Below are 23,002 nucleotides of genomic sequence, written 5' to 3'. Positions count from 1 at the left end.
CCCAGCGGCGAGGAGGCTGGCAGTACTCAAAGCTTGACACCCCTTATTGTCCCCTTGGTACCTCACCAGCTGGTATACCAAGCCCAGAGCTGGGGCTCTGAAGTCCCTTTCCCCTGCCCCTGAGAAGCAGGGCAGCCATTGCCGATATCCCTTTTCCTGGCTGATTGTGGTCAGTGACACCCCCCCCCCCCAGGGGCAGTTGCTGTGGTCGTAGGCAGTGCTGGAGGAACCCCATTAGGCTTCCCAGCTTGTTGGGGGCACGAAGAGGAGAGTATACGCCTTACAGAACCCAGAACCGTCTCTAGCCCCAAAGGGACTGAGCCTCCTGTCCCTGGAGCCCAGCCAGCTGCATGGCGTGGGGGAGGTGGAGGGCTATTGGCAGGCATTGGGAAGGCCGGGGAGGCCAGGCAGGCAAGGCAGCTATCGCGGCGCAGTGTGGGCCCTGGGGCCGGCCCAGCAACTTGAACAGGCAGGCTGCAGGCAGTGGGGTGGCAGGCAGGAGGAGGACTGGCCGCTGTGGAGATCCGAGGCCGTGGGCTCCTGGTCCTTACACGTCCCGATGCACGCACGCTGCAGTGCTGCCTGGCTGGCCCCGCCCACGGGGGCCTCCAGCTGCTACTTCTTCTTGGGGAAGAAGCTAAACCTCTTTTCCTTCTTGCCAAGGCTGGCATCAGGACCCGCAAGGGAAGGCAGAGGCAGGCTCTGTGCCTTGACACGGATGCTTTGGGACTCGTTGATGGCAGTGCTCATGCTCTGTAGCCACAGCAGCATCTCCTCCTGTGGGCGTGGACATGTCAGGGAGTCTAGAGGTGCACAGCCCTCCTGGGGCCATGAAGGGAGGCGCGTGCTTCTGACCCCTCCCTTCCGAGGGAGTGCTGGGATGAGTGTCGGGTTTCCACCCACCGCATTGTTAGCCTCCTCTGAGTTAGGTCAGCCATACTTACCTCATCCTTGCCATGGAAGAGCCACTCACTGCCGTTGCTTAACCTAGGAAGACAAAGGGTTTGGGGTTGTGGTACTATCTCTAAAAGTCTTTGCCTGGGCAGGGAGCTAGCCACTGTCCTACAGCCTCTATGTAGGATTTCCTTGCCCCTCTAGGGTAGCAGGCCATCCTAGAAAGCTAAAAGTCTATGAGACCGTGAGTCTTTTAAAAACAAAACAAAAAACAAAAAACAAAAAACCCACCCAAGGAACAGCACCAGCTTGGAGCTGGGCTACAGTGGGTCTCTGCTGGGCCATTATTGCCCAGCAATAAAGGTTCAGAAGGCGTACGGGTCAGGCCGAGGTGCTGGCGGCAAAGCTCACCTCAGCTTAAATACGTGCTTCTTCTTCTTATAGTTGGCAGCAATCTCACAGATGGCATGCCTCAGGGCCAGGGGCTCCTCGCCGTGGTAGGGCACCCCGAGGGCCAGGTTTTTAGCATCCTTGTAGAAGGTCAGTTGGCTGTTCCTGAGCACACAGTACAGGTTGTTCCAGGACCTGCAACAATGTGGACAGGCATGTCACCTGTGGTCCTGATAGAGCAGCTCACAGATTCTATAGCCTTGCGGCTTGTTTGTAGTGCAACTTTTTTTTTTCATGGATAAATAGTACCAGATTCTGTTGCTTAAAGAAGAGGGGAGATTAAAAACCATCTGCACCACCAGAAGGTAACTATTGTTCCCATACTGTGTCCTCCTGGTCTCTGTTCTGTTTACATTTTTCTACTCACAGAGATAACTAAAATTAGATTATAATGTATATTGTGTCCCCCCACCCCAGGAATTGAGCTCAGGTCCTGAACATCTATCACTGCTACATGCCCAGTCTTCCATATTCAATTTTATATTGGCTTTTAGGCATAACAGGTATTTCTTCATAATATCAATACTATTTAAAAATAAATTTTGCGTAGCTGTATGGTAACCTATTATTGGTAGATTTTTAAAAATTTATTTATTTATTGTGTGTACAGTATTCTGCCTACATGCATGCAGGCCAGAAGAGGGCACCAGATCTCATTACAGATGGTTGTGAGCCACCATGTGGTTGCTGGGAATTGAACTCAGGACCTTTAGATAAGCAGGCAGTGCTCTTAACCACTGAGCCATCTCTCCAGCCCTGGTAGATCTTATAATAGTGGAAAACTTATGTAATAGTAATATGATGAATATTCCTTTTTCCTTTTTTTAGGCTTAATAAACTACATTTATTGAGAACGTTTCTTTAACACAGTGGGAGATTGTGTTTCTTTTTGGTGATACTGGGGGTTGAACCCAGGGCTACAGGCAAGCGCTAGACAAGTATTGCGCTATAGCCCCACCCTCAGCTCCAAACATTCCAATGCACAGTTTGTTGCTAATAATTCTAGTGTTTGATTTTTTAGGGATAAAATTTTTAATTAATTAATTAATTAATTAATTTTGAGAGACAGGATCTTACTCTGTCATCTCGACTGGCCTGGAACTCGCTATGTAGACCAAGCATGCTTCAAACTCACAAAGATAACACCACTTTTGCCTTAAAGGCGAGTGCCACTTATGTGTGTGTCTACATGTCTGCGTGTGGTTTGTGTTCACGACTGCAGGTGCCCTTGGAGGCCAGAAGAGGGAATCAGATCCCCAGGAGTGCAGGTGTTAGGAAGTAATCTTGAGTTCTTAACTGCAAGCCTTCTCTCCAAGGTCCCTTGAGTTAGAACTCATGGCCTTGCACATGCTAGACAAATGCTCTACTTGAGAGTTACATCCCTAAGCCACTGTTTATTTCGTAATTTAAATTCTACAGTGCTGGGGACTAAACCCATGCTAGACAAATGCTATGATTCTGATTGTTTCTTGAAGCTTCTTTGTATATTTATACATCAGTGTGGAGAATTAGACTTTTTATTTTGATTAATATGTGTGTGTACATATATATATATATATATATATATATATATATATATATATATATATTGTACTCAGTATACTGACCTAGCCCCCACACCCTTTTTTTTTTTTGGTTTGTGTTTGTTTTTTTGAGCCAGGATCTCAAGTCTGTAGCGTAGACTGGTCTTGAGGTTGATAGTAGAGGCATGTCTGATTCTGTCTATCATTTAAGAAAAAAACAAGCAAAATAACCCTCAAACACCAGATTTGTGCAAGTCTAGGCTTGTTTCCATGCTTGTGTTTGGAGAACACGAAGCTCCTGAGCTCACGGTGGGCTTGCCCAAGCTCCTGCACAGACAATGGGAGGCATGGTGCTGTGTTTTTATGGTAAGGAGCACTCAGCTCTCCTGCCTCTGGTCCTCCTCCCTCCGTCTGTCTTTTGAAGGCAGGTGGGGAGCTGGGAGGGCACAGAGGGAAGAAGCACCATCTGGCCAAAGAGAGAGCTTGATTCAGGCAGATTGGCTGCAGAGAGCTTTTCCCAAAGCCCTGGTCCCTGATGGAGCTCAGGGTCCTTCCGCCTGCAGAAAAGCAGTGGCTAAGAAGTGACAGTCCTGCCTCGAGCAAATGACTTAACCTCCCTGAGGTACTGTTTTCCCCATCTGGAAAATAGAAACTGCAGAGTTCCATTGCACATGTAAAGATCTGCCCAGTCCTGTTAGAATGCCAAGCACACAGGAGGTACCCAGTAAATGGTCGTTTCCCCTTTCCCCTGAACTCTGAACTTAAAACAGTGAATCTCTTCAGGGCAGTCTAGTCCCCCACATGGCTGTTCCTTTTTTGTTGAATCCCCTAGGGCAAACACTGGCTTCCACCTTCCAATGCTGCCCCATTTCCCTGTCTTTGGCATTCTCCACCTGAGGCCAGTTCTCTTCTACCACAGGCTACTGGCTCAGACCCTGTAGTGCTGCTAAAACGGAAAAGACCCCGGGGAAGCCAGGCAGGGGCAGACCATGACTGGCTCTGTGGTGTGCACCAGCCCCGGAAGGGTCCTGTGACAGGCATCTACGGCATTCATGTGTCTTAATCACCTCCCAGAGTACAGCAAGGAAAGGGAAGTCCCGACGGGTGAAGGTGAGGCTCGGTCGTGACCATGCTGTCAGCACCAAGGCTTCCTGTGATAACTGGCCAGCGCTCACCGTGAGCCTGCCGTGTGCCAGGCCCAGCACCCATTCTGAAAAGGCCAGCTGTGGCCATCATCCATCCTCATCCCATTTAAAAATGGGGAAACCTAACAGGGGAGTTGGGTAATCTTTGATGAAGTCATACTGTTTGAACTCAGGACCAAAGTCGAGATAGCCGTTTCCTGCCATGCCCAATAATACACATCATGGCCTGCTCTCCCCAGCATACACCTGTGTCCTCAAAGCTCTGCTGGTGGCTTGGCCCCTGGAGCTGCTCAGCCTCCCCAGTGGCCTTCCCCAACACACCTGTTCGAGGCCTTCTTGTTGGGCCCCTCTAGGTCGTGCTTTCTGCCCAGGTAGCCCTCCATCTGCACAGTGTGCCCGAGGTCCCGCTGGGCTGGCAGCGTCGTGGGCTCGTCACCCTCACTCAGGGGTGTGTCCAGGACCTTAAAGAGGGGCTCTGTGGCAGGCCTCTCCTCCCCAACGGATTTATCCTGCTCATCCTTGCGGTGTCCTGGCAGGGGTGGTGGCTGCAGATCCTGAGGCCAATTTCCTCTTTCTTCCCCCTGCTCAGGGGCACAAGAGAGGAGCATGCCTTCACGAGGGTTCAGGCCAGGGGTAGCTTTTCTTTGGTGCCTTCCTCCTGAGCCTACTTCTCTTGTGCTGCAAACTGCTGGGCCTACCCCAGCTCTCCTATGATGCTTGTGATGGCTGCCTACTCATTTCACTGGACTCTGGCTCCGCTTCCCTGACCTCACAGTAGCACAACCCCATCTCCATCTTAACTGGCAAAAGAGGGTTGTTAGAAGAGATGAAAGGCACACTGGCGATTAACGCATCCTGAGTGGGTTTCAGGGCTGTGGCCAAGCTCTCTAAGGCCTGCTCCAGGCTCCAACCCGGCTTCCTCCAGATTATTTCCAACTTCAAGACACCACGGGGCTCTAGAAAGACTTTCTCTGCAGAAAGGGCCTGCCGTGTGCACACATAACAAGCCACCTGGACAAGAGTGTTGACTGGGTACTCTTCCGTAACCTTCACATTGTAACCAAAGCCCCAAGTCTCCCTCACCTTACACTATGCTGGATCTTAGCCCAAAAGTTGAGGCGTGATCCCCTCACCTTATTATAAAACAAATGGGGTCTCTTCTGGCTCTGGCAAGTCCTCTGCTGTCACCGGGTGGGAACTTGTCAGATAGGGCAGGGTTCCTAACCATCACTGACCGCTTGTCTTGTGGAAGGCTGTGGTGTTTACCTCTGTGTGGGGTTCCTGCAGACCAAGCCGGGCGAGGGAAGCAGCTCCTTGCTGGAGGTATCGGGTGCCGGTGAGGAGAGGAGGGCATCCCGTTTCCTAGCTGGACATATCTTACAGAGCCTCTTTGACCTGACCTTGTACTAAAGGCAGCAGAATGTGGGGACAGCTATCCTTCCATTGCCAAGTGAGGCAAGACCAATAGGAGGGTCTTCTGAATGGGTACCAAACAAGGCAGTTTTACATGGGGCTAGCGCATCATCCCTGTGGCTGACTGCCGCTCACCTCAGGAGAAGGTAGGAAGGTGTCCCTAGAAGGCACATGTGGAAGCCTGAGGAGCCGTGGAGGACCAGAGTTACCCAAGCAGTAAAGGGACCACTCTGGAATCGGCTCTGTCTGACCTGCACCAGCAACTGACTGGAGGCTCAGAAGAACATTGAGGAGGAGCAGGTCGTGTTCCTTTCATTGGGAGCTTAGCCTTTCCCTGTCCTGAAGCAGAAAGTGGAGTGTACTTTTAACAGCTGCAATGACGGGGCTTTGCCTGAGGTGGCGCTGTGGAATGCCTGGAGAAGACTGGAGAAGCTGTGTGTGTGCGCTCATCACTTTAAACAAGCGCTAAAGTAGGGGTCCGGTAACATTTCATTCAAAGGAAGGGAAACCTGGCTGGAAGCATTTGGAAACCACTGACCAAACACTTTTTATAGATAATGAGAAAAGCAGTGCTCAGAGGTTAATGACATTTGGGATGTCATATAGCTAATGGGTATACAAAGTAATTAGGAAACTCTACTCCAGAATCGGGCAAGCCTGCATTTTATTCCATCTCCTTTCCTTTGTTAGGGTCCCATGAGGGTTGTGGAGAGGCCACTATTCTCTGTGTATGCTGAGGAGTTTCTATCTCAGAGTGTGTGCCATGCATCGGCCCCAAAGCTCTGAGGCCCTGAAATGCCTGTGTTGTTATCTTCTAGTGAGGAGTGGCAGGGATGGGACCTGAAACCTCAGTTTGGAGTCCTGTGGCCCCAATGCAGCCGACCTCCTTCCTTGGATAGAAAGTTCTGGAGGCAATCGCCTGCCTCTCAGCCCCAGACTCAAGTCTAATGGGGCTTTCTTATCCCCCCGAGAGGGGACTCTGTCCAGAGGATAGAAGTGTGAGCCCAATACCCCACACTGTCTTATCTCTACCTCTCCTAGAGATAGGCCAGGAGGAAGCTGAAGTCTGGGAGAAGATGCCACCCCGGTGCAAGGAGGAAGGCCATCAGCCTGTTACGCAGCTGCATTCGGCTGCCGGCTCCCTACCCCTCTCCCAGCCTCTGCCCTATTGCAGTTGCTTCCTATGCTTTAAATCCCACCCCTTTCCCAGCCTTTGAGCAACTGGCCTTTGAAAATCAAGGTAGATTCAGCTAGGGCTGACTCCTTCCTGTTGCATCCCGGGTAGGGACTAGCCAAGGCTGGAGCTGGGGCGTTTTGAACAGACTTGGCTGAGTTACAAGTTAGCTTGGAAACCTGGGGTTTTCCAGTGTATGCAAAGGGTTCTTCTCTGGTTTTGCTTTTGGAGTGGATTTCAGTGCATCCTGCCTCCAACCCCACACAAAGGTCAAGACCTAAGAGGGAGGAACCAAAAATAACGGTGGGGTGGAGGGCTTTGATTTGGGGAGTCCTCAGTTCCCTCCTGGATCCGGGAGATACACTGAGGAGGAAGATTGGCTGGAAGGAAGGTGGATGCAGGGGAGGGCAGAGAGGATGGAGAGGCCCCAGGACTTTCCATCTCTTCAGCTCCCAAGGAAGTCTGGCCAACTTCTGGAGGAGTAGGGGAGGATGGGGAAAAAGAAAAGAACACCCCTTCTATAGTAGCCACCTTTTCTCCATCAAACCATGCCCCACGGTACACCCGCACTTTTTCTAGTGCCCAAGGCCCACCTGCTGGGTCAGACAGACTTGGGGCTAAGTCCCTAGGCATCCATAAGGAACAGGAGAAGACTCAGCAAGTCACCAAGCCTTCCTGATACTGTCTGCTTGTAGGGCAGTACCTGCGTCCACTTTATGGGTGATCTGAAGCCCCGCAGAGTAAGACAGTATCTGCAAATGTTGGCTGTTATGATCCCAAGTCCTCCAGACCCATCTCCCGGCTCCGCTGAACTGTTGTGGCCAGTGCCTGCATGGTCAGTGAGAGACTGCCTCAAAACTCGTCTCAAGTATGGGATTTCAGGATGCCTTAGTGAAGCCTCCATGGGGAATCCTGACTGCATGCTGGCAGGCCAGATCCTACCCGCTACTCCTCCACTGTTTTCAGCTGGACTATTCTAAAGCTCCAGTCAGGAACAGAGACACTACGGTGAAGAAGTAAAGCCCTTCAGGGCAGCTCCGATTCGTCCTGAAGCTCACAGAGCTTAAAGATGAGGGTGAGAAGAAGGTGCCTCCTTTGAAGACAAAGGCAGAAGAAGGCAGTGGACAGGGCTGAGGTCAACAGTGAGTGGAAGAGCCTGGTAATTCACCTTCGGAGTTTTCCAAAGATCTCACAACTTGGCGAAGTCTACAAGGGACACTCTACCTAGCCTTATATATCCGTGGTCGGAAGTAAAGGCAGTGCTTAGAAGGGCTGCCTCCCAGCTTAAGGTCAGTCCTGCTCATAGTGTGCCCAAAACATGAGCATGGTTGTACAAGTCTTTCCTTTGGAATGCATAAGCGATTAGGAATTCCCCCTGGGGTTTTGACTTGCAGCTGTGCCTCAGGGAGGAGGGGCATGTAGGTAGAGCCAGCAATGAAGGCCTTATTAGGAAGGCAAGTCCCACTGGAGAAAGCTGGGGGTGGCAGGGACAGATGGAGCCCCCATGGGAGGCGAGAAGACATTCGTAAGGCTTTTTGAGGCTGAGAAGGGGTCTTGGGGAATAACTGAATCAACTCGTCCTATCAGAGATTGGAAAACTGGATTCCAGGAAGTTCGGGGAGGATCTCGGGTCACCTAGCATGTTAGTGGGGTCAGGGCAAGGGTCCACAGTATTGCTTCTCTGCCCGAAAAAAAAAACGCCTTGCAAATTTGAAAGGTAGGCAGCACAGGACCCTGGGCTAGACCTAGGCAGGCAGGTGGTCAGGGAACCAAAGGAAGAGACCCACTCACTGCCTGGGCTGCCTGATCCTAGCTCCAAACCTGCCATGAATGAGTTTGAGGCTGGCAGTGTTGCTGAATGAGTTACTGCCCCTTTCTAGGATGGGTGATGCATCAAGGATTTCCCAGCAAACATCTGGACCATGACCCCATCCCACAGTGGAACCAGAGGTCAGGTTGGCGGATGGCTCGGGCAGAAGGACCAATCTTGCCTAGGTCCTAAGAGTAAATAATGTAGGAAAGAGACAGGAAGAGGCGGCCATTCTCTTCTCCCTGGATGTGTATGAACTGGGGGATCCACTGTACCTGTCAGGCAGAGGAGTCTGGCAGCAAGTGTCTAGAGAAGGAGAAGGAGGTCATGGCTTAGGGCTGCTCTGCATCCAGGTCAGGTGCATGTATTAAGGACAGGCAGGTTTTGCATAGGCACTGTATGGAGGAGGTAAGCAGAGCCCCTGGCACCCTCTCTGCATTTAGCCAGCCCAGCCAGCCTTGGTTATCAGGAAAACTCAGTTCCACATCACTGAGGGGTGTCCATCTTAGGATGGCACCCAGAGGAGCTGGAGACAGACTGAAGGAGAATGCCCTAGCTACCTGGAGGGAATTCTGGGTATTGGGCTGCCATATGATGAAGAGGCACCACCTGTGATGAAGGCTGATCAGTGAATCACCTGCTGGGATATCAGAGAAAGAAAGGCATTGCCTGCTGATCAAGGGGCATTATGGGAAGAAAAGGTACTCAGAAGAGCCTTGTGGGACCTCGTAGTATTAAAACCAAACCAAGGAGAGGCCCCAGGTTCCTGATGTGAGGGGGACAGCCACCTGAGCCTTGGAATCATGACAGAGCCTTGCAAAGCCAAGGAAGTCACATAAGCTTGGCTTATAAGCACACACTGCCTCTTGGTAGGGTCGGGGAAGTAAACGAGTTAGTGAGGAGCTTCCTCACCGATGTTGAGAAGTGGGAAAGTGGATAGAAAGGGTTAAATTTCTTCTGGGGGAACTGACTTGAAGATGCATTTCCAGGATCCGTCAGCAGGTGGTGTGGGGGACTGCACACAGACCATTAATTCCACAGGCCAAAGTAGCCTGCTTCAGGACCACAGGGCCTTCCCAAAGTTCTGAAGATGTTCAGTGAATTCAGATGTACCCCGTAAGCAAAGACACCTCTACTGACAGTTTTCTCCCTGCAGTTAATGTTGGTGAGAACCAGGGTGCAGGGATGGACCTCAGAGCAGACAGCTGGACATCAGCAGTGTAACAAGTTCTGTGACAGGAGCCTGGGACAAATGGAGATGGAGTCTCAGGGATGGAGCAGGCTGGTTGGTGTCTAAGGCCTTGGCAATGTCACAGTCCATACGAGGGACAGTTCTTCTAAAAGATGGCGGGCTGGGGTGAGGATGACGGGACTTAAATGACCATAGGCTAAGAGCCAGATTCCTCACAGCTTTCTCGTTTTACTGACCAGGAGAGCCAGATCTAACAATGGAAGATGGAAGGCACAGGGCTGCCTGGCTCTGAACACAAGGCGCTCTCTACTCAGTCCCGGTGTGTTTACGTGTGTATAATACTATGACTCCTGAAGAAAGTATCGCCTGGTGGGGGTCCCAGTCTAAGTGAGACGTGCCACTTAGAAGGGGCTGGAAACAGGGTTTGTGCTACGTAAGCTTCACTGCTAGGTGCCTTAGGCAACTAAATGGTACCAGGTGACGGCAGGGCAAACGGAGCCACCTGTTGAGGATATTTGCTCTCCCCAGTGTCTGATGTCTTGGCTCCCAGGCTCCAGGGAAGAAGGGTTGTCTAGACAGTTTGTAAGGGCTGTGTGAAGACAGCCGTTTGCAAGAGAAGAAAAAGAGCTTGCTGAGTTGAAAGTAGCCAAAGAGATGGAAACTTGGGCTGGGTAGGAACAGCTACCCCAGAGGAGAAAGGAGAGGTTGTGCTGGACAGGAAGTGTAGGGGTGGGGAAGAAAAGGCAAGCTGGGGCAGTTAGCTAGCAGCCCCATGGATGGCAGGCCAGGAGATGGTGAGGGGCTCTCAGGAGAAGAGGGGTTTATGGAGCAGAGTAGCTCAATGCTATAGCCCCAGGACTCAGCGCTCTGAGATAGCTACTGTGGAGCTCAGTCAGGCAAGATGGAGGGAATATGGTACAGGCCACTGGACAAAGCAAAGGTAAGTGGGAAGATTGTTTGCTGGCTCCTCGTGGACACAGGAAGAGGAGACCTGGTCCACTGCCACCAGAGGAGAGCGAGGCTTCTTCAGGGGTTGTCTTCACCAAGCCTGTCACCTGTGTTGACATTAGAGGAGCTGATGGCTGCTGAGTTTCTTAGTGACCTGGTCCTCAGCACTAAATCACTAGTGTCCAGATAACCAGTTTCCCACCTACTCTGAGGCACTTCCAAATGTTAATGGGGTCTCATCCTGAGCCCACCAGTATCTGGGACACTGGGAGACATAGCTTGAAACAAGGAATTTCAGGAAACTTTGCAGCAGAGTGGCCAGGCGTTGGCATCTGGCATCGCAAAGAGAAAGCTGGGCACACCCAGCTGTGGGTAAATGTCCAGAAGGAGAGCAGGTTTCTCCAGGGAGCCAGGGCACGGTGCCAGACTGCAGGCAGACACGCCCTTGCCACGCTGACTCAGGCATCCTGGGGAGACAGAAACACGCCCAAGTTTGGGGCAAAGCTGACGTTTGTTCCAGGCTGAGACTGCCCTTTTGGAACAAACAGGATTTGCATTCGCTGCAAAATGTCTGAAAAAGCCGCCGCTGTTCGGGGGTGGGGAGGGGCAAGGACTGGGAAAGCTGTTCAGGCAAGAAGAAACACAGCTGCTATTCCACACCCACAGCGCCCACCAACGTCAGAGCCTCACTGCCGGCTGCTAATTAAAGCTCCAGGCTGATGAGGGCAACACTGGCTGGGGCTAGCAGCCTTTGCACAAAGGTGGCCACGGACCCCGATCTTAGTGCCCTCATAGTCCCTGGGGTACTGCCCCTCTCATTTGCAAGTGCTGGCTATTTCCCAAAGCCTCTGAGACAACGGAAGGAAGAGACAAGGATCAGAGAGATCCAGATCAGTCCGTCAGCTCTACTGTGATGCTCGGCCCCACTCCCCAGGGAAGTTGGCTGTGTTGCTAGTCTCAGAAGGTCCCACTTAAAAGCGGTGTTTGTGAACTGCCCTTGGGGAAAGATTCCTCCCTGACAGCCTGCGGAAGCTTCACCATAAGTGGTACCGTACCCACAAAATGCCACTCTCTGGAGTGGCCTTCATTTCCAGGGTCCTCCTGCACTGCACACTGGGGTCTAGCCTGGGGACCTGGAGGCAGGAAGGGTATGTTGGTTCCAAGCAGGAGACTGCTTCTTGTTGCAGCCCCTGAGGACATCCGTGTCTTTAGAGTGTCATCGCAGTAGCCCCGCAGGGGCAGTGCAAGAGCAGCGTGTAGGAAGAGGTCTTGAGCCTGGGGAAACTCACACCCACTTTAACACGAGAGCCCACTTTCCTCCCTCCTGGAGAAGACATCTTCCCACAAACACCACTCTGTCCTGGAAGATGAAGAACACTCCTCCAGGGCCTCAGGCCTTTCTGAGGAGAAGGGAAGATACCTAAGGCAGAGAGGGTGTCTGCCACTTGCCAGAATGTTCTCATGCATTACACTCTGGGCAGACACACGACGAGCTACCAGCTCCCCAACCCCCGGCCCTTTCCCCAAACAGGGACAAGGGCCAGTGTCCTAGCCCATGACCTCTTCTTCCCTGTCCTGGCCTCACGATATCTGGTGGGGCCTCAAAGTTAGGAGCAGATGGTGGGAAACAGGAAAGCCATCTCCTCCAACCCCTCCCTTGAAAGGCTACATTGCTGACACATGGGAACGGAGGCTTTCTGCGACCCCACAAAGGGACCTTTATGAGGCAGTGGACTTGGAGGGGGAGGGAAGGGCTCCAAACCCACACAATGTTCCAACAGAACCAAAGATCAGACCCCAGACATTCTGACTTCAAGTCCTGCTCCTCATGATACCTTGTCTTTGGCTTGCCTTCACACTTACCTGTGGGGGAGGGCCTGGCTTTTTTTTTTTTTTTTTTAACCAGGATGCGCTCTAACATGCAGAGGCGAGGGGCAGCAGTGGCATTGCAGTGATGGTTTGGCAGCTCACTCATTGCATGTACACACACAGGAAGGGGAAGATTGGATTGGGGCCTGCAGGGTGCTGCCCTGCGGGATGTACTATCCCGACAGGGCAAGGGTGCTTGATCCACTCCCGTTCGTAACTCCAGCAGGAAGCAGCATGCATTAGTAAGGGCTTTTACACGAAGCAATGTGGCATGTGTCTATACTACAGGACCCGACACCAGACTGTACAGATAGGACCAGCGGGAGAGCCATGGCACCCCAGGCCTATTCATGAGAAGGCGCAGCAGACAGCTGAACCTTCCTGTGATGGGCCAGAGATTCTGTGAAGCCAGTTTCTGTGAAACTGGGTTGGGTTTTCTCCGCCAGTATGGGCTCCATCCTCTTTCTCATATCAAAGATGATTTGGAGTTAGACCCTCCCCAAGCATCTTAAAGGCTCGGAAAGGGCTGTGGCAGGAAGTCTGTCTCCAGGAGGCCCTGGGTCTGGTGTTCATTTGATTAGCCATCTGGCTGCTTTCGGTATAGACATGGGCTGCTTTTCCCATCTGGTGAGTGGTTGGTTCCTCAGCAAGGGCCTCCCGTAGGGGCTCATTCCTCCCCCAGAGAAACACTCAGATTTAAGCAAATTTTATTCCTCCCAACCCAGTGATATTCAGGTGTTGGATGGAGGTGGCTCGGGGGCACACGTAGTCACACTGGCACAGACGTACACGGACACGACAGACAATGGTGCCGAGATGCTCAGGTGGTCATGAAGCCCGCACACCGGGGACACCACGGCATGCAGACACACAGGGATGCAGGGCAGAAGCGCAGAAGGTGGAGGCAGGAGGCAGGGACAGCTCCAGCCCTTGTCCACAGTCCATATCAGCCCCTGGAGTTCTCTCTCCCTCTGGTGGGAGTGGGGTGAGGTGGGGATGGGGTCAGGGGAGTTGGTGCTGGGAAAAGGGAGCTGGATGACAGTTTACCACAAATAGGGTGATGGGACCAGCAGCAGGATCTTCAGAGATAGGTCTTCCAGCAGAGCCCAACAGTGCCCTCTGCTGACCAGGATGGGCTACTACACCTCAGAAAAGGTGACCAAAGCCCCGAGGGTGTGTGTGTGTGTGTGTCTGTCTGTCTGTCTGTCTGTCTGTCTGTCTGTCTGTCTGTCTGTCTGTCTCTGTGTGTGTGTGTACAGGGATTTTGCACAGGGAGGTATATGCATCTCTTGGGGTAGCCCATGTAGCAGAAGTTCCCACTGAGGGAGGATGCTAATCTTTCTAAATCCCTTCTCAGGTCACTCATGCTCACCTGGGCTCTGGGAGGGGGAACACTAAGTATCTGATGCTCCTGCAATCCCCAAAGCCACATGCCACAGAGATCCATGCACTGGTGTGAATCACTTATGGACTCTTGCTTTCTTCTCAGCCAGCTACTCCTTCCCAACCTGAGTCAGAGCTGCCTGGGCTTCCTGAACAGACTCCCAGGGTCCAAAAGAACCCGCTCTGGGGTAACAGCATAAGGCTGTATGTCCTGGGCTTCCTGAACAGACTCCCAGGGTCCAAAAGAACCCGCTCTGGGGTAACAGCATAAGGCTGTATGTCCTGGGCTTCCTGAACAGACTCCCAGGGTCCAAAAGAACCCGCTCTGGGGTAACAGCATAAGGCTGTATGTCCTGGGCTTCCTGAACAGACTCCCAGGGTCCAAAAGAACCTGCTCTGGGGTAACAGCATAAGGCTGTATGTCCTGGGCCTCTGGAAGCCATTTTTCTTTAAACCGCTCAGATAAGGCTCTGACTCACTGTTCTATAAACTGGGGTTTCCCTGAAGGGCTATCTCTGGAGTTCTCCTCTGCACTTGCAGGATTCAAGCCTAATCTTGCCTCAGAACCATCCCCATAGTCAAACTCTATGACCCATAGCCATGGGGGATGAGCTCTGCCGAGAAAGAAGAAATCTTCTAGAAGGGTGGATAGTCACACTTTGCTGCACGGAATGGCTGTGGAGGGCTCAGGCAGGATGAGGCAGCCTGTTGATCCATGTGCCCTGTACATGTATGTGCCAGCATGTATATGAAGGGGGCACTGTGCTAAGGACGGAGTTTGAAGGAAAATGGGGAGACCATGTACCGAGAGGAATTGCCTCTGTATAAAGTGTTATCTGTCCCTGTGCTGCTGGGGATGTAGCAGTCCCATAAAACTTACTAGACTAGATAAAACCAAACTTGTAGAACCATGTTGGTGGGCAGGTTTCTGGGTTGGGAGGAGAGGACTTATTTAATAATTAAAATCTAATATAAAAGTAGACTGATCTAAAGAAGGCTCCTTAGAGGGGCAGGATGAGGGTGGGGACTAGGCAGCCCACCCTGTCCTCGCCTTCTTTCTGCCCTGGCTGAGCCTAGTAGGGGTGACCGGGCTCTGGCAGCAGCGACTCCCAGGAACTAGACAGGCGGGACATGAAACTGACCGGGGATGTTCGCTCAGTGGCCGCACGGTGGACCTGGGGAGCCTCGCCAGCTGTCTCGCCTTCCTCCTCTTGAGGCCTACGGAAGACACAACCGTCTTTAGTGACAGGTGCCTGGTTTTCTCTGGCTCTCTACCCACTGGGGAGCTCAGAGCATGTATAGCGCATTATCCTTGGCTCTCCTTCCCAGAGGTGCTCGGCAAGGACATGCCCCAAGGCTTCATGGGAAAAGTGGAGATAAATACGTGGGAAATGGATGAATTCCATGTGAGACAGCTTAAGGGCAGTGTCCGGGAGTTCCTAAGGAAGAGGTTGGCTTAGTAACAGCCACTGCTAGCCACCCCTTCCTTTCTTTACCGGGACCCGGTGCAACACAACTCTTAAACTCCATCCATTCTGCGTTGTTCTGACAGGGCACCCAGGAGAAGAGGTCAAACGTTTTTGTTCACATGGCAGCTGCTGGTCAGTAGCTTCCTTTCCCTCCTCCCTAGCCACCCCCTTTACAGCATGCTTGGTTTCCTGTACACAGGCACACAGTGCTGACACTCACCCAGGTTCCTCTGCGGGTCTGTCTGGAGTCTGGCGTTCCTTAAGCTCCAGCTGGGGGTGGAAAAGGTAAAGTGGTCAGAGCAGTCACACAGGGGAGCTACATCCTCAGATGATCTCAGTTTGGCCCTGAACCCCAACATGCCCTAATGTTTGCACCTGAGTCACAGCCTTTGTCTTTGGTGTTTATGCGCCAGTACTTTCTTGTACCTGTTTACCCTCTGACACCAGCCCAGGTACATGACAGCTGGCTGGGAGTACCTTGTAACAGCCCATCCCAATAGCTGTGGCCTTCCCAGTCCCCCCAGACGACCTCCGCTCACCGTGGTGGGCTTCTCCAGGGCAGCAAAGCGCTCTGCCCAGCTCGCTGTGGATTTCTCAAAAGCCTCGTGCCTCTTGATGAGCTTTTCCACGCTGTCCACTGTGTGTCCAAAGTCCCGGCTGGCCAGATAGGGCTCCTGGGCGATCAGCCATGCCTCGGCCACAGAGGCATCCCTCGAGAACTGGCACACCTCCAGCACTGCCGGGAGAAGCCACAAACCCACCCGCAAGGCCCTGGGGTCAGTTAGCACTCAGGTATCCCCCAACTATATGGGTACTTTGCTCAGTGGTGAATTTCTATGTAAGCCATTCCATCCCCACACTAGAGGCCCACCCCATCTCTACCAATGGCTACATGGCTACATAAAAATTTACATGTATATAATTTTATTTACATAAATTTCTCTCTCTATATGTATATAATTATATATAACTTTTTTATTTTGTATGGTGGTGCTGGGGGTCAAATTCAGGCCTATGTGCATACTCTATCATTGATATGCTATCATTGAATTTCATCCCTAGCCCTTAGCTTTTGAGACAGGTCTCAGTGTTCAGTTTAGGCTAGCCTCCGACTCTCAATCCTCCTGCCTCCACCCCCACCAAGTGCTAAGATTAATTGTGTGTGCCACCAAGCACAATCACAGTCATAGTTTTAAGTAGCCATTGGGACCAACTCCATTGTGGCTCACATCACCTTGCTTTAGGGAGCAATCCCCTGCCTCAAATTCTTGTTCTTGTCCCTCTCACACGGTCACAGACGAGCCTGCATGGGGATTAACTAGTCCTGGCTTTATCCTTGTTCATAACTTACCTGGGAGGTTAAGATTTTTCTTCTCTCTCTCCTCAGCCTCTAGCTGCTGGAGGACAGAGCACCTCAGCTCCATAGAACAAGAAGGTCAAATACCCAGGAGAAACTAGTGCTGCCTGACCCCTCACAAGCCACAGCTCAGCAGGGGAACCATCCTGGGCACAGGCAGGGTAGCAGTGGGTGATAAGAAGGGTGGACAGGGGTAAGAGGGTTGAACATGTGTCTACACAGGCCTTCTGCCTGCCTCCACTCAGGCCGGGGCCTAGAGCTTTGTACCCTGCCATGGAGTTTCCTCCAGTTATGGTGTGGTACCCGCTACCTCCAGTAGGGGCCTCAGGTTCCCCAGCCCTGAGCTATACTCACACATGTGAAGCCTGTCAGAGCGGGCCTCCCACTTGTCATTCATCTCCTGCCTCCTGGACACCACCTGCTGCAATTTCTCCCGGATCTGTGGGGTGGAAAGGGGAAGAGCCCAGGCTTCAGCAATGCTTCCTTCTGTCTGAGGCAGCCACAGACAGCTTCCAAGAGCAAGCTTGGTCACACAGTCCTAGATTCAAGTCTCGGCTCTGCTACTTGCCAGTGTGTGGCTTTGGGGAAATGACTTCATCCTTCTGAGGCACCTGTGAGGTGTCTCACCTGTGAAGTAGGGTCAACAACTCAGAAGTACGTGCACATGTGGGTACTGGGTAGGTACAGGCCTGCTCTCCTTCAGTGAGAATCCACCTCCCCAAGGCAGGGGACAGGCTCCTATGGCTCCGATTTCTGGCCTGAAGGCACTTCAGCTACTTGGAAGCATCCTCTCCTCCCCGCTCCGCACCCTGATGCTGCTTGGCCAGCAAGCATGGAGCAGGAACAATGAGGGACTCACCTCTTCTGAGGCCTGGTGTCGCCGCTGAAGCAGGGACTCCCCGAGTTCTAGGCAGGTGCTAAAGTTCTTGGCTCTGGTGTTGATCTCAGCTTTGATGCCCTGGTGATACTTCAAGAGCAATTCCACAGAGGAGACATCCCTGAAGACAGGAGGGTCAGGGCAGAGATGCAATTGGAGAGACAAACTGGACCACTCAGACCTGCCTCAAGGAGTCAGTCCCTAGTCTTTCTTCTCTCTGGCTAGCCTGCAATTCCTCTTCTGCCTCAGTCCCAGCAGTGACACTGGCATTTTAGTGTCTTCATTGCTCAGTGGCTCAGCAAGGTGAAGAGGTACCCCAGTGAAGCCCAGGAATATGATTTGATGGTAAAAAGAAATAAAGTACTGAATCATGTTTACATGGATGAACCTCTGAAACAGGCGAAGGAAAGAAACCAGTCACAGGAGACAATGTACTATGTGACACCATTTATATAAAACTTAGAGAATAGGTCAACCTAGAGAGACAGAAAGTAGAAAAGCAGCTGCCCCAGGGGCCAGAGTCAGGGAGCACAGTGATTGACTATGCATGGGAGTGGTTTTATGCGCGCACATATACACATGTGTGCGCACGCATGCGTACGATTGTGTGTGTGTGTGTGTGTGTGTGAGAGAGAGAGAGAGAGAGAGAGAGAGAGAGAGAGAGAGAGAGAGAGAGAGAGAGAGAGAGAGAGAGAGAGAGAGTGGGGCAATGATCGCATAATTGGGAATATATGAACACCACAGGATAATGCACTTTAAATAGGTCAAGGATGGCATATGAATTATATCTCTGAAAATGTTAATGTGTACGGTGGAGGGGGACGGAAGGACAGAGAGAGGTCACCAATACTTGCTCAGGTAGAGGTCCAGCCCCACTGGATCTCAACTGCCTGTGAGTCTGACCTGGCCTCGTATGGACAGTCAACTTTATATTGAGTTTTAGGGGAGTGACCTTGACACCCAGTGCTGAGGAAGAATGAGCTTGAGCCTGTCCAGCTCTGGATATATGAATCACCTACTTTCACTGATAGTGGTCATGGTCCCCTTGGAGAATCTATATGACCTTTTACTTTGAAAAGGTCAGTCCTCCCAGTAGATGATAAACCACTGTGTTTCCATCTGAACCCAATCAGGTCTCTGGTACCCCTCAGGAACTTCCATTCACTGGGACCATCCCTTTGGGGAGGAGCCTTGACTCTCTCAGGATGTACGAGAGCAGTGGTTCTCAACCTGTGGGTCACAGCCCAACTGGAGGTCAAATGACCTTTTCACAGGGGTTGACTAAGGCCATCGAAAAACATAGATACTTACATTATGATTCATAACAGTAGCAAAATTACAACATGAAATATGAAATAGCAACAAACATAATGCTATGGTCAGGGTCACCACGACACGAGGAACTGTATTAAAGGGTCGCAGCGTCAGGAAGGTAGAGAACCATGGTACTAGAGCATCCCCAAGGACACACCCCTCACCTGGGTCTCTCCTGGGTCTCGATCTGCCGGATGATGCTCTCCATCCAGGAGAGGAGGTCGCGAACCATGCTGAAGAAGCGGAACTTGTCTGCTGTGTCCACCAGCTGAGCGCGGCGCCCGGCGCAGGCATCAAGTAGTGCCTGCCAGGCTGCGGACACCTCCTGCTCCTTGCTCTGGATGGCATCTGCATTCTCTCCTGCATATGCTGTCTGCAGTCGGGTGGCCACATCCTGGAACTGCTGCACCTGTGCTCAGGCAAAACCGTAGCTATGGTTTTATGATGTGTTATTGAAGTGCAACCGTCTCCGTCAGCGTCCTCTCCAGGGTGCTACTGGAAAGCAGGATGCTACAGGATAGGGTCCCCTGCTCTAGCACCTCTGCCTGCCCAGGGCATGTGCTGGTCTCTGACCCAGGATTTGAGAATGGGAGGGTCTGTCTCAATTCCCCTTGGCCTCCTCAGGAGTGCAACAATGAGAGTAACTGCTGAGCAAGTATGGTCCTAGAAATGTAATTAGCTCTCCTCCTCTTTGCGGCAATCCATCCAGAGGTACTACTATATCCCTGCTTCTGTGATGTGGGAACCAAGGCACAGGGATGCTAAGTGGGCGACTCCAGGTTCCTCCCACTAACCACAGGGACAGCTGGGACTGGACCTGTACACTCGGGTCCCTGGTTCTTATTTACCCCCATGCTCCCTCTTCAAAGATAGGCCTACCCCAAATCCTTTGACTGGGGCCCACTCAGGGACAATGAAGCCTCTCTCCTGAATCCTCAATGCACTATACCTGTCTCCATAGTTCTGACATCCCAGATACAACAGTTACATACCAGACCCCGCCTTCAGCAGGAGGACAAATCCCTAAGATAAATCAGAGGTCCAGTCTTTCTCGGTGCTCCCTCCTTGAACCCTGCAGAGCCGGCTCAAGACTGTACAGCCAGCCCAACTCTCCCTACTCCACTGGAAGCCTGGGGAGCTGGCAGCTGGGATCCCTCACTTAATCCTTTCTACCCAGTCAAGCTCAGAGAAATCTAGAGAGTCTACAGAGGTTCCTTGGGATATGCTCTGGTGATCAGAGAGCGGATTTAGGCAGAACCTTTTTTTTTTTTCATTATTCAAGATGGATTTTCTCTGTAACTTTGGAGCCTGTCCTGGAACTCACTCAATAGACGAGGCTGTTCTTGAACTCACAGATATCCACCTGTCTCTACCTCCCGGCTGCTAGGATTAAAGACATGCACCACCACCACCTGACAATATAGGCAGCTCTTAGAGACTCTAGAACCCCATGAATGGCAGCCCTGTCTGATAGCTAACTAAACGTGAGGGATCTTGAGCCAGGGCACTAGGACCTGCGTTCTGGCTCCACTTTGTATCTCTTATTTTCCAGGTAACAATGACCCCTCTCTACCTCATTGTCCTTGTCTGCAAACACAACATGAGTGCCTCCTCAGAGGTGGCTGTGAAGATCCAACAACTGTGCACATCACTTAAAATCATACCTCGTACTGACAGAGCACGGCTGGGCTCGCTAGTAAACAGTACATAAGCCAGAAGACTAGAGCTTGCAGCACTACTCCTGAAGCTAATAAATTCCCGAGAGCTGCTGGGCTCTGTCCTGTGCTGCTGGCTGTCCAAGGAAGAGAAGCCAGGAGAAGGTGGTTGAGATGCCCACAGGTAGGAAGTGGGTGGAAGGTACCTGCACACCCAGGAGGTGGAGCTCCCGCTCGAAGGCGGTGTGGACCCGGTGGAAAGACTCGGCCGTGCTGGCGTCCAGCCCCACATCCTCCGGCAGCTCTCTGTGCTTCTCATCTATGAGGCCCAGGATCTCAGTGCCTGTGTAGAAGTAGCGGTGCCGGTCGTAGGAGGCAGCCAGCAGCTGCATGCGGGTGTCAATGAGCTCCAGCAGGTCGGCCCACATGTCATTCAGCCCATCCTTCCACTCGGCAATGGTGGCTGCCTCGCTGTGGCCCGCGTCGATGAGCCGCTCGATGATAGCATTCACGTTGTCTACCCGCTCTTGCCCGATCGCCCCGGTCTCCCGGGCGAAGTCTCTGAACTTGTCACGGAGCATCTGAAACACGGGGTAGACAGAATGTGGTTAGCTGAGCGCAAGGGTGCGTGGTGATCACGTTGTCAGGTTGCCACTGTGGCCACATGGAGCTGGCTGTCACATGCTCTCCAGGGTAGATTGTCTTTCAGTTACCGCCCCCCACTACCGCCCCACTGGCATAACCCCATCTCTGCAGTTTCTTCCACTTGGCAGGGGAGGGGACATGTGGGTCTGGGGTGACGGTGGCCTGTGTCTACGAAATTAGAGGAAGGCAAAGAAAGTAAGAGCTGTGGCTACTCACGGTCACGTGGTCAAAGTCTTGCCCCATTTCCTGGGATGAGGCCACCATCTCTTTCTCTGTAATCCACTGCTCCAAGTCGTCAGCCTCTCTCTTCAGCTGGAACAGGTGGTACATGTTCTCCAGCTTCCGCCTGCGCTCCTCAGCCATGTCCTTCAGTCCCGCGTATTGCTTATCCACTTGTCCCTGGAGCCGGATGATCTGTTCCCTGGGAGTCAAACCAAGAAATGCTTTAAGGAAGGTGACCAAGACCCAAAGCCTTCTTGCCTAGCAGGTTGTGGGATCACAGGCTCCATCCTCAGTACAACGAAACAAAATACAACAGAAGAACCCAGAGTAGCGGGCTTAGAGGTGACAACCTACTCTTCTCCAGACCCCAGAAATTACAACGGTTTTCCCAGGAAAAGAACTGGGGAGAAAATGAAGCGCCACCCACCGGGAGACAGCAGGATTGTGTTGGAATTTTGTCCCAGTACCTCTCACAGTGCCTCTCTCTCTCTCTCTCTCTCTCTCTCTCTCTCTCTCTCTCTCTCTCTCTCTCTCTCTCTCTGCCACAGATTCAAGTACAAAGCATGGACCACGGATGGAGCTTCAGAAGGAATGATTCCTGATTCCAATTAGCTCTCCAGAAAAGGACAGAACCAGAGACTCAGTTCTTGGGGTTCCCTGGGAGATATGTGGGGTGGCTGCCCAGGAAACACAATGCGTGTTGGGAGGTGTGCCCTAATGGTAGCTGAGGAGCGGGCCATGGCTGAAGCAGCCTGTGAAGTCTGACCAGTAGTTACCTGACTCCCACCTAGGATTTGCTGCAAGACCTTCAGGTCTCTTAGGACAGGGTAACTCTTCAAGAGAGTGGGGCTCCCAGTTCATCAGGGGCACTCCGACTCTGACCTTTCTATAAATGTGGTCTCGGGGGCCTACCTTGTATGACTTCTGTACACAACCCAAAGAATAAAATGAAATAGGGACAACCAGTATTTCAGAGACCTCTAGTTCTCTGGAAACTGGTCCTACTTCTTTCCCCTTGGACCTGAAAGGCCCCTGGCTTGATCCCCACACCCGGTCGTATCATCCCAGGAGGCACACATACCCCTCAGGGTGGCCTGCAGACAGCAGGTTCTGAGCGCGGCCGGCCAGCTGCTTGATATTCCGCCCGTACTCCTCCACAGTGCGCTGCTGCCGCAGGTGCCGCTTGAGCATCACGATGGCTCCCTCTTCATCCTGCGAGGCAGCAGTGGTCAGTACCAGAGCGCGGCCCCACCATACACCGTCTGGGAACTGCCCCACCTGACTCCGTTCTTTGGAAAGCTAAGGCTGAGCTCTGGGGAGCCCAGTTGAAGAGGAAAGCATTCATACCTTCCCTTCCTGTTCCTGTGACTCCTAGGAGGGCTGTTCTCGGCCCCTCTCTCAACTCCTTAGAGTCTTATTTGGTATCTGCCCTGCCTTTCAAGCCCAATTCCAATAATCTGTCCCTGGGAAAATATCCTAGCTCCTGGAAAGCTGGCTCAGAGGAGGAAACCTATTCCTCTGAGTCTCCCAGAATGACAATGGCTTCTCTGGGGAAATAACTGGGTTATTGCAGCCTTGAGAGACCCTTTTATATCCTTCCTCACCCTATCTGGTAGCATGGCTACAATATAATATGAAGAACCCTTGGGTGGAACACCTACT

At 52.1% G+C, this 23,002-nt stretch overlaps 1 protein-coding gene across 1 annotated transcript in view; it reads right to left on the bottom strand.

The window, feature by feature from the left end:
• Nucleotides 1-228: 228 nt before the first annotated feature.
• Nucleotides 229-23,002, bottom strand: part of Sptb (spectrin beta, erythrocytic) — a 123,694-nt gene continuing 100,920 nt past the window's right edge. The window contains exons 24-36 of the mRNA XM_038335760.1: nt 22,422-22,552; nt 21,335-21,539; nt 20,680-21,054; nt 18,983-19,227; nt 17,487-17,625; nt 16,982-17,066; nt 15,810-16,006; nt 15,491-15,540; nt 14,944-15,019; nt 4,334-4,593; nt 1,306-1,479; nt 945-987; nt 229-777 (exon numbers count right to left, since the gene is read on the bottom strand). Coding sequence (XP_038191688.1) covers nt 616-777; nt 945-987; nt 1,306-1,479; nt 4,334-4,593; nt 14,944-15,019; nt 15,491-15,540; nt 15,810-16,006; nt 16,982-17,066; nt 17,487-17,625; nt 18,983-19,227; nt 20,680-21,054; nt 21,335-21,539; nt 22,422-22,552 — 2,142 coding nt within the window. The 3' untranslated portion in view covers nt 229-615. The remainder of the gene's footprint in view (nt 778-944; nt 988-1,305; nt 1,480-4,333; nt 4,594-14,943; nt 15,020-15,490; nt 15,541-15,809; nt 16,007-16,981; nt 17,067-17,486; nt 17,626-18,982; nt 19,228-20,679; nt 21,055-21,334; nt 21,540-22,421; nt 22,553-23,002) is intronic.

This window comes from Arvicola amphibius, chromosome 7 (assembly GCF_903992535.2).
Source record: "Arvicola amphibius chromosome 7, mArvAmp1.2, whole genome shotgun sequence".
NCBI classification, from domain to species: domain Eukaryota; kingdom Metazoa; phylum Chordata; class Mammalia; order Rodentia; family Cricetidae; genus Arvicola; species Arvicola amphibius.
Note: the sequence above shows the minus strand (reverse complement) of the source record. Positions and strands in the feature narration are given on the sequence as shown.